Genomic DNA, 12,001 nt, shown 5'->3' with positions numbered 1-12,001 from the left:
TGAAAAAAACCCCCACAAACTGCTAACAGTAAATTATCCAATACTTGAAAGATTCTCAGATGAACAACAAAACCCAAACAAACAATTTTATACAAACACCTTGAAACTTTTCTTTTTAGGAAAGTGCAACATTATTCTACTATAAAAACACCAAGGGCATTTGTTATTGCTTTGGCTCCATCTCGAAAGTCTGAAAAAGGTTAAATACCGCTGGGAGTCACATTTGCACCACGTGAGGATTTTTCTTTTCTTTTCTTGCTGCACTAATATCCACGTTCGTGTCATGTCGTTTCAAATAAGTTTGACAAACTGCCAAAATCATATCGCTATACCCATGACATCCACTTGCCAGAGGCTGAGCTGCACAATGTTTGTTTACGGCGTAAACGTGACTGGAGAGTGAGGCAATGAAATGGCCTGCCACTTACCTAATATGTTCTGTGTAGGAACTCGGTATGAAAAATCCAAATACGAATACTTTATATTACATTTAACCCCCAGTAGTTTTCTATAGGTAACTAAACAAAATACATGTTTAATTCATGTACGATATATTTAAAACCAGAGTTAGTTACATGGTTTTTATATTTATCTATCTATCTATGGATGTTTGCTTTTTGGTACTGATCAAATGCAATGGAAATGCTAAATTTGTACAACTAACTGGTTGTTCATGTAGCTTATCCCCCTATTGGCCAGACTAAACCAGACTGTCCTGTGTGGTGGGAACAGAGCTTGACTAGACTTCAGATGGGTTTTAAAACACACAGTATAGATGCCGCAAAGCTACCGTAAAGATGCTTAATCACTATCACTAAAGCGTATCCTTTATGACTCAAAAACCCCATTAGCACATCAACTCGTATCCCGCCTTTTGGAACAGGCTCATTAAACATAAATGAATGACGTATTGCTGTAGTTACTGTTGCATGAATTCATGGCAGTTTTCAGTGTAATAGACTACATTTAATCTCTTATCTATGCTTATGAATGACACGTTTGTTTCCGCCTAATGTATGCTTTGAAGGGAATTAATATGGTCCAGTCAGGCTTTCGGAGTTTTATATATTTTTTGCTCATAGATCAGTATACAGAATCATTAGAAAATTCTTATATCAGTGAGTGAGGTGAGGATTTTGTTGCATCCCAATATATACAATGGACTATAACACCTGTGGACACTAAAAATGGAAAAGTGTATTTTTATTTGCTTTTCCCACAAAGTTGGAAGCATAGAACAAAATACTGTAAGCCGGTAAAGTGCAGACCTCTGCCAAAGTGGAACAATCAAGAATGTAGTTTTCTCCTTATACACTTGTTATACACACTAACGGGTTCGGTTACCGATACTACAATTAATGTCAAACGAAGTTTTTATGGCGAGAGGCTAATGTCAAGAAACAAGGCAATAGGTCCTGTAGCTCCTGGAACAAACATGGACTCACACAACATTGTGGCATGGCCATGTCATGTCTCCTGGAACAGTAATTCTTTCTCTGAGTTTACGTGCCGTAATATGTGCTGCTGTTTTGGTTAGCAACATAGTTCAAATTGGCTTACTAAGTAGTTACTCCCAAATGTTCAATTAATTCACAAGAGGCATTTCTAATGAATTACATCAACAGAATTTACGAATCAACTCCTCGTTCTGCTGCTTTAAAATTAGTCAATATAAAAACTACCATGACTCTCATACATGTCCAATACTGTGGATGGTCACTGGATGGCAATTGAAGCGAGCCGCTGTACTATGTCATTGTATGTATGTCGTTTAAATCAATGACTCTGAGACAAAGAGGGTCCCGTGTGAGTCGCTACTTCCCAGTGGGGGGACGTCAGACGAGATGACACCCTCACCGGGGACACTGAGTCAACTCCTCCCTCAGGATAGTCGGCATTGTTTAACCACCAGCGGGGGCACAAAAGAACTTGTTTCACAATCACATGCTGAGCAACAAGTGGAACATTTGCTTTTGTTTACAGGCATGCAGCCAAACATTTTACACAACCGCAGTGAAGCAAGATAAAAATAGTGTTATAACCAGTCATTACCACACTAAAAACAGTGCAAATGCCAGGTACAGGAGGGTCCTCAGTGAACAACAGAGTTCCGTTTATAGGGAAGGGACGTGACCCGAATTTGTACTTAAGCTGGAACGCATCATAGCCTATCACTAACCTATGCTATCACAGTAGTAAAGTCGTAATTACAGTAATTATTTGAATAAAAACACTCGCAGACCAGAAAATCTAAAACAATCTAAGGAAAAACTAAGTACAGCAGTAACTGAGTATGCCTTCTGGTGCCGCATGACCGCATATTCTTATTCCATTATTCCATTGTTAACACGGAAGTGACAATTCTTTGTCGACCAGTTAACAGAAAGCAGAATATAGAGCTTCGTGCTACACCAAGTGAACTGTAAACCAACAAAAGGCTGCTAAACAGTGGGATGACACCAGTGGAATACACCAGGAGTTATCGTTGACGTTTGTCACAAGAAAGTTTTACAGATCAAATGTACAAAGTACAGTAAACAAGGTCTTCTGACTAACACTGCAACTGCTATTCCACTTAAATGTAGTGCTGCCTCATTATCACAAACATACAATTGTTTACAGTTACTTCAAACGGGTGTTGGATTATATGAGTCATGTTCTGCTTCACCAAGTCTAAAGACAAAAACATTATTACAAATAAATGATCACAAAAAAAAAGCATCTTCTGGTAATTGTTCATCACAGGGAAGCATGGTGTCCTTGTTGATTTAACATCTGCCTCACAGTGCTAATGTTCTGGGTTTGAATCCCGTTTCTCCCTGTGCTTGTATGGATTCTGATTTAGTCCTGCTTCCTCCCACATTTCCAAAACATGTATGTTAGGTTTATTGAAAACTCAAAATTGTCCATAGATGTCAATGTGTATGAATGTTGTTTGTCTTTACAGTATGTACCCTGGGATTTACCAGTCCAGGGTGTATCCCACCTCTTGCTTTAGATCAGCTGGGATAGACCCAAGTTAGGACAAGAGCTATACAAAATGGAGAGATGGATGGAATGGTGTTTTGTTTACAACAAAAACAACAAAAAGCAAACTGAATGCAGTCAAGCCGTACTGCTTGGTAGAAAGCCTTTTTTTTCTAGAGCAGTCAAACTAATAATGACCCTTGACTGTTAAGTAAAGATTAAAGTAAGTTAGAAAATAGGGAGAAATAGCTCAAAGGAAAAAAAGAAAAAGTTTAATTGGTCTCCAAGGGCCTCATTTTCCAATTCAAACACCGAGAATTGGTGTGTGTTTTTTGCTGGCCAATTGGCACTGACTCAACTCAACCCCATCTTTAGAATCAGTGTGTGTAACCAATACAGTAAACTCACATTACTTTCTGTACTTGCAACAACCATTTTGGCAGAACCCTTCACCATCAATAACACTGAATAAAGACTTGAGAAAATTACCACATAAAGGGATCAAGTGTCATGGAAAAAAATAGCATATTGCAGCTTGTCCTTCTCTTGTCTTTGTTCAACATTCAAACATGCACATACACAGGCGGTCAGTTAGTTGTGTCGCGGTAGGAGAAGACCTCATGAGGATGAATTTGCATAAACAGTATGTGTGAATATGCGCCGACTGACCTTCACGAGCGACAGATTTGCAATGACGGGCCTTGGAAGACCACGCTCACCAGACACTTCATTAGGTACCCCCGTTGATGAGATGGAGTGAACTTTCCAGTAAGACAATGAAGTGAAGGCAATGAACTTCAGTAGCTGTGTTCAATTGTTAATGCAGTGTCACAGGGTGTAACAAATACACAAAAAAAGTCACTTGTCGCTTACATTCCCGGTTGAAATTGTTGGATGTAAATCATTTAAAGCCTTACTAAAAATGACTCACTCTGGAGAAGTCACGCAGCCTCGCTGTTTTACAGCGCCGCTCCCGTTGGCCTCATTTCATTTCCCTCGGATTCTCCCTCCTATTCCAAGGCCCCCGGGCTGTGGTGGCGATGAATGGAAGGAGAGGTCCCTTTAGCTCAAGTCAGGCCTGCTTCCGTTTTCTCTGACGATATGAAGGTTTTTTTTCTTCTTAAGCTAAGCTCAGAACGGCCTTGGACATACACTTCTATCTCCATACAACTTAATTTTGAATTCATTTGGCGGTTGCAAAATATTTTACATGAAAAAGACAGTTTTCCCCTGTGTTTTATTTATTTATTTTTACATAAGCAAGTGGATGTGCTGTGATAAATAGATTACCAGTTAGATAATGCAGATTTTATATCAAACTGACAGCAAAGTTGTCTAGTGGTTAGCACATCTCCCTAACAGTCAAATGGCTCTGTGTTTGAATCTTCTGTGTCCCCACACTTGCGTTGGTTTTCTCTGGGTACTCCAACTTTGTCCTACATTCCAAAAACTTGGATGTTATGTTCATTGAAGACTTTAAACTGTCCATAGGTGTGAATTTGACTGTGAATGTTTGTTTGTCTGTATGTGCCCTGCAACTGACTGGCAAACTCTCCCCAAATCAGATGAGAACTGACCTCACTGTAGACCTTAATGATAATGAAGCAGGCTGTCTTTTCTTGGATTAATTCTTTGACGTTTGTGATTTTGTATTTTAACCATGTGAATCACTTTGCGAGTCCTCTCTGGGCTACAGTATGCAAATATAATTTACTGACTTATAATTGTAGGTTAATTGAAGATTATAAATTGTCTGTAGGTGTAAATGTGAGTGTGAATGGTTGTGTGTCTATATGTGCCCTGTGATTGGCTGGCGACCAGTTCAGGGTGTACCCTGCCTCTCGCCTAAAGTCAGCTGGGAAAGGCTCGGGCACACCTGCGAACCTTGAGAGAATAACCCTACAAAGAAGGGATGGATAGACTTTATAAGTGCAATAGAAAGTGGAAGGATGGATGGAGTACAACTGACACATTCATGACGTTATAATGTATGCAAACACACACTTCGCAAACACCTGCTGACCTTTTCTTTAAAATGACTTCCATCTGCTTCCTGTAGATAGTAAGGTGACTTGGTGTTTATATGTATGTGTTTAGACAAACTGGCAGCATGGTGGAATAGTGGTTAGCACATCCACCTCATAGCCCGGGCTTTAGAGTTTGAATTGTTTGCATCTTCTTTGAGTACTTCGGCTTCCTCCCACTTTCCAAATGTTTGCTTGATAGGTTACTTGAGGACTCAGAATTGTCCTTAGGTATGAATGTGAGTGGGAAGGATTGTTTATCGATATGTGCCCTGCTATGGAATGGCAACCAGTATACTGTAGCCTCTCTCACAAAGTCAACTGCGCTAGGTTCCAGCTCACCCGCAACCTGAATGAGAACATGCACTGTAGAAATCGGAACGACATTGGAAATAAACTGAATTTCTGTATGGTATGCCGATAAATGCCACTATATTGCCATAAGTATTCACTCACATGCCTTGACTTACATATGAACTTAAGTGACATCCCATTTATAATCCATTGGGTTCAGTACGACGTCTGTCCACCCTTTGCAGCTATGGCAGCTTCAAGTCTTCTGGGAAGGTTCAGGAGTGTGTTTATGGGATTTTTTTGACCATTTTTCCAGAAGCGCATTTTTGAGGTCACACATTCATGTTGGACAAGAAGGCCTGGCTCTCAGTCTCCCCTCTAATTCATCCAAAAGTGTTCTATAGGGTTGAGGTCAGGACTCTGTTCAGGCCAGTCAAGTTCATCCACAACAGACTCTGTCATCCATGTCTTTATGGACCTTGCTATGTGCACCGGTGCACAGTCACGTTTAAAAAGGAGGAGGCCAGCTCCAAAATGTTCCTACAAAGCTGGGAGCATGGAATTGTCCAAAATCTCTTGGTCTACTGAAGCATTCACAGTTTATTTCACTGGAACTAAGGAGCCAAGCCCAGCTCCTGAGAAACAACCCCACATCATAACCCCCCCTCCACCAAACTTTACACTCGGCACAGTGCAGTCAGACAAGTACCGTTCTCCTGGCATCCGCCAAACCCAGACCCGTCCATCAGAATGCCAGATGGAGAAGTTTGATTCATCACTCTAGAGAACGCGTCTCCACTGCTCTGGAGTCCAGTGGCGGTGTGCTTTACGCCACTGCATCTGACGCTGAAGCATTGCACTCTGTGATGTATAGCTTGGATGCAGCTGCTTGGCCCTGGAAACCAAGTCCATGAAGCTCTCTGCGCACTGTTCTTGATCTAATCTGAAAGCCACATGACGTTTGGCGGTCTGTAGCGATTGACTTGGCAGAAAGTTATTTGGCGACCTCTTCGCACTATGAGCCTCAGCATTCGCTGATCCCGCTCTGTCAGTTTACGTGGCCTACCACTTCATGGCTGAGTTGCTGTCATTGCCAAACGCTTCCACGTTCTTATAATACAGCTGACAGTCGACAGTGGAATATTAAGGAGCAAGGAAATTTCACGACTGGACTTGTTGCAAGGTGGCATCCTATCACAGTTCCACACTGGAATTCACTGAGCTCCTGAGAGCAACCCATTCTTTCACAAATGTTTGTAAAAACAGTCTGTAAGCCTAGGTGCTTGATTTTATACACTTGTGGCGATGGAAGTGATTGGAAGACCTGATTCTGATTATTTGGATGGGTGAGCGAATACCTTTGGTAATATAGTGTATGTATATCAGGGTTACTCAGTAGGCACCCCACGAGTCGCAACCAGCCCGCCGGCAACCTATTTGTCGTCCCCTTCCAATAGCAGACGAGCTCGGGCATCCTCATTGGAGAATGGCCGCAAGCCACACTTCACACAGCTCAGTGAGCAGATGACCAACCCACTTAATGTGTATGTGAGGCTTGGGCTCACGAGGTCAGCACCTACCAAGCCCTAATTGAAAAATGTTTACTTCACTACATGTTTGGGTTTGGTCAGCGTGTACCAGCACTTGTCTCCATGCAAACAATACACAGACAGCCTGTATAAAAGGCCCCAAAGTCATTCATTGTAAGGGAAAACATGTTCCTTGAATATTTATTACTTTTGTGTTCATTTGAATTGTTCTTATTAGAGCAGACCAGTTCACATGGTTGTGCATGGACAGTGGTGTCAGGGTGGCTGGAAGTGAATTGCTGGAAGCAGAGCATGCAACTCAGTCGGTAGCGTGTGTGTAGTGGATTATAAATTTCGTTTGGCTGTGTGCCTCAATGACAAAGTTAGTCGCGACACACTAATGCCTTGCTGCACCAGAATGTGTTATTAGACTTTTGCATGATGTTATTTAGTCAAAGTTACACGTATTGATTGCCAAGTAAGCTGCAGTACTTCCGCTACCGGAAGTGGTATGCTTTGCCCTTTAAGATTAGGAGCATAATGCAATAATGCTCACTGGGACAAGCATTTGTGAGGTATGCTTAGGTCCCGCGCAGTATACAGTATATACTGTAATACCATTCAATATATCAAAAGATGGTGCAATCTAGACTGAGACAATTCTAAAAAAAAAAACTCAATTCTAAAGAAAATAAAAAAATTGGGGAGGTGTACATCAAGCATATTTTTACTCTAGTCACAGCATTGCTTGGTCCTTATGCCACATTTAAATTTTACAATTTAAAACAGTAGCATCACAATTTGGCAAAATTCAAAACAGCTCCCTCATAAACATTATCTGAAAAAGATTTACTTGGTTGTGTAATTTCACAACCAATTATTGGGAAGATACTCTTCTGTACATTTTACACCATCTCTTTCCTCAATACTGCCATTCAGCTTCACCATCGGGATGACAATTTGCCTTCTTGAAAAATAACCGACTATCCAAACTGCCACAAAGTGAAACTTTACATTTCTTTGTAGTCAAAACCGATTCACCCTTGACGGTTGGGTGTGGATGGGAGCAGCGATCCCAGAGGAAAAGTAACTCTTGATGTTGTCTGGTTTCATTTCAGGAAGGATATTGCTTTCAATGCTTTCAAAAAGGACTCTTGAGATCCCTGCCAAACTGTCAAAATTCAAGTTGAACTAACAACCATTGGAAAGTTAAAAGGAAAGCATTGAGCAAAGAGAAAGCAGGTTTTTGCTACACAAGCTTTTTGTTGTGTCAGAACTCGAGGATTAATGATAAAATGAAAACCAAAACAGGCGGCACGGTGGACGACTGGTTAGAGCATCTGCCTCACAGTTCTGAGGACCGGGGTTCAATCCCCGGCCCCGCCTATGTGGAGTTTGTATGTTCTCCCCGTGCCTGTGTGGGTTTTCTCCGGGCACTCCGGTTTCCTCCCACATCCCAAAAACATGCATGGTAGGTTAATTAAACCAAAACAAAGATGACATTTGCTCTCCAGCTTTTTGTTGTTGTTGTTTTTGTGAAAACCATGCATCACCTGCAGAATCTTCCTCCTCATTGAAAAAAAGCAGCACAGTATTGCTTGAGCTATTTGAATGCAACAAGCATACATCCATCCATTTTCTGAGCCACTTCTCCTCACTAGGGTCGCGGGCGTGCTGGAGCCTATCCCAGCTTTCATCGGGCAGGAGGCGGGGTACACCCTGAACTGGTTGCCAGCCAATCGCAGGGCACATAGGAACAAACAACCATTCGCACTCACAGTCATGCCTACGGGCAATTTAGCGTCTCCAATTCATGCATGTTTTTGGGATGTGGGAGGAAACCGGAGTGCCCGGAGGAAACCCACGCAGGCACGGGGAGAACATGCAAACTCCACACAGGCGGGTCCGGGGATTGAACCCGGGTCCTCAGAACTGTGAGGCTGACGCTCTAACCAGTCGGCCACCGTGCCGCCGCAACAAGCATACAGTATGTATGTTAAAAAAAAAAAAAGGTATTTTCTCTGCAGGCTTAAAAAAGAGTGTAGGATGGCAGGTTTAGTTAGCACTATTCATCAGGCTAAGCACTCGTGGTTCTTTATCAGGATTAAGGTGTGACAGCCAGGGCGCAATGAGCTGGATTCCAACACGTCTATTCAGTTAATGTCGAGGCAATGCGAGCTACAGTAAATGAAAGCAGCCATGTATTAATTCCTTCATATTGTTAGCTTCTTAAGCTCCATTTTTCACACACTGTGTCCATATACATTTAGTCCACATCTGACCTTGTTCCGAATGAGTAGATACTGGTGGTACTTGGTTTGTGGCCGTCTGGACATACAAGGGTTGGAGATCGCGAATGTCACGCTCAGTTAACACCATACTGTTTTTCGTTTGATTGTCTTAAATGTCCTAAGTGTTTTGCATCCAAATATTTACTGTAATTATGACTAAACTATGACGGATTCTGACTTACTTGACAATTCAAGTTACGTTGCCACCATCAGTAAGGAAAGCCGTCATACACTGAGGACCCCCTCTATTTGGTCTCGCTTATTTAGGCCTACAAAGATTAATTAAAGTATTCTAAAAAATATTCCGATGCTGAGAGAGAAGCATTTTAATCACACTACTCCACTTTTAATAATAATAATTATTTACTCCAAGACATTCAAACACATACATACAGTATTAGGTCGAAGATTAAAGTTTTAGGAACATAGACAGAAAAGCAATGATGCAGAAATAATGTCACTTTTCCAGTAGATCAAATAAGAATCGCCTCATTCCTCTGAAGTCATCTCTACGCTGTTCACAGCCCTAAATTGGTGGAGTAACCAGTTTTATTTCCATCAATCTATTTTTTTTTATATACCACTTGTCTGCATTAGAGCTGGCGCCTATCCCAGCTGACTGTGGGCAAGAGGCAAGGCTCACCCAGGACTCATCACCGGTCAATCGCAGGACACAAATAGACTTACAAACACTCCATGCCATGCTGTGTTTTTGGAATGCTCCAACGGAGATTCAAACCCAAATGTACTGTGAAGCTCACTTGCTGAACCACAATTCCAACATGTTGCACATCAACATCAATCTTCATCCTAAGTAATAATAATAATAAAATAATAATAATATTTAACGTAATAACTGTCGTCAGTCAGTCTCCTGTTTTGATCTACTCCAATCTACTTTTTATGGTGTGCAATGAACAAGTTTGCTCGCCATAAGAACAAGTTGTCATGTCGCCAAAGAAGAACCCCTTGGTTACCGCGGTCTGTACTGATTGGTTATGATTTTATTGTTTTACCTATGGCTTAGAACAAGGGTCGCCAATCCTCAATACTCAAAAGAGTCATTTGGACAGTCTCCCACAGAAAAAAAAATACCAGGAGCCACAGAACCCTTTTGACGTGTTTTGCACGGGAGAATCTGCGTAGCCAGAGAAGCTGCACACCTTTTCAGACTTAATCACACGGGAGAATATGCTCCTTACTGCATATATTGTTTTACTAGTCAGAGTAATAACTCAAATGTGTGTATATTGTACACTACCGTTCAAAGGTTTGGGGTCACTAGAAAATGTCTTTATTTTTTGAAAGAAAAGCACAATTTGTTTCAATGAAGATAACATTAAATTAATCAGAAATCTAGACATTGTTAATCTGTATTTTATGTGGGCATGACTGGCCCTTTTTATTCTCCATTGGGCCAAACTCTGCCTTGCAGCAAGAGGCTGGCAAACAGGACATGTAGTGTACTGTTTCTATAAAAACAATATTGGCTGTACCTCAGTCAATGGGTAAAGATGCCGTTTATCATTAATTTTATTGTTCTTTTATATTTCAGAAAAAGTTGTGAAGTTAATGGGTTATTTCCTTAATGTGTTGCCCCCTAACTTCTTGTTCCTGTCTAGGGGCAGTGTGTCGCCAGCCCTGAGATTACCATTCAAACAGCCTAGTGGATGGCATATGCCAATTGTTTTATTGGTCTTAGGGGAACACATGATTGTGCTTCTCAGGTTCAAAATAGCAACAAGTGACTGCCAAGTGGGTCAAATAAGAGTCAGACAAAATTAAGAAAACATTTGTATCTTTGGAAAAGAAAGGTTGGGATAAATAGTTAAAAGTCACTGTTTGTCTTTCACGTGTTTATTTTGACACCATCGCTTCTCTCCATCCCTTGATCACGACTAAGGGATCCCAGAGAAAGGTTTAATTGTTCCAAAATGTCTAAAGCGATTCAGACCTAATGACTAAGCTGCAACGTCAGCCAAAAATGGATTTATCTGGAGTTCCTCTGGAGTCATTTCTTTCTTTCTGTCTTTTCTGAAGGGAGCTGCTGGCCGCTTTTTATTTTCTAATACCTTCAATAGCTGCAGGCTGTTGGCATAATTGTGCCTGTGAAGATTTGTTTTTGTCAAATCAAACACTGTTACCTAAGACACTTCTAATGAATATGCTTGCAGATTTGTTTTTGTCTCTTTGTGTTTGAGTGAGTTTTCAAAAACAATTTTATTGGTTGAATTTAACAAGTTTTTTTGGTTGTTTTTTTTTTGGCTGAATTTTGCAGTTTAGACATGAAGCGCTTTTCTTGTGTTTTAATCTGCATTCCAGAGCACGATAAGCACCGCTTATGCAAAAGCACTGAATACATGAATCTTCACTTCAAAGTCAAATGGTTCCATAATGAGTACGTGCGCGAATTGCCAGCCTTCAAGGGGGTTCCGCCAGAGTATTCTCTGTAAGTAATATGCACTGTTTTCACCACACATACAGTGGTGTGAAAAAGTGTTTGTCCCCTTCCTGATTTCTTATTTTTTGGCATGTTTGTCACACTTCCCCATTGTCAAATACATTTAAATATTAGTTAAACACAACAAAAGTAGTAGTTTTTAAATTGAGGTTTTTATTATTAAGGGAGAAAAAAAATCCAAGCCTACATGGCCCTGTGTAATAAAGTGATTGCCCCCTAAACCTAATAATTTGTTGGGCTACCCTTAGCAGCAACAACTGCAATCAAGCATTTGCCATAACTTGCAATGAGTCTCTTACAGCGCTGTGGAGGAATTTTGGCCCACTCATCTTTGCAGTATTGTTGCAATTCAGCCGCACGAGAGGGTTTTCGAGTATGAAGCCCCTTTTTAAGGTCATGCCACAGCATCTCAATAAGATTCAGGTCAGAACTTTG

General features: G+C 41.0%; 1 protein-coding gene across 3 annotated transcripts in view; it reads left to right on the top strand.

Moving 5' to 3' along the window:
* LOC133474223 (protein unc-13 homolog C) overlaps positions 1 to 12,001 on the top strand; it is a 188,892-nt gene that overhangs the window by 128,045 nt on the left and 48,846 nt on the right. For all 3 annotated transcript variants that reach the window (XM_061765689.1, XM_061765688.1, XM_061765687.1), the window contains exon 19: positions 11,428 to 11,554. In XM_061765689.1, coding sequence (XP_061621673.1) covers positions 11,428 to 11,554 — 127 coding nt within the window. The remainder of the gene's footprint in view (positions 1 to 11,427; positions 11,555 to 12,001) is intronic.

This window comes from Phyllopteryx taeniolatus, chromosome 2, assembly GCF_024500385.1.
Source record: "Phyllopteryx taeniolatus isolate TA_2022b chromosome 2, UOR_Ptae_1.2, whole genome shotgun sequence".
NCBI classification, from domain to species: Eukaryota; Metazoa; Chordata; class Actinopteri; order Syngnathiformes; family Syngnathidae; genus Phyllopteryx; species Phyllopteryx taeniolatus.
This window is presented reverse-complemented; position numbering and strand designations above follow the sequence as displayed.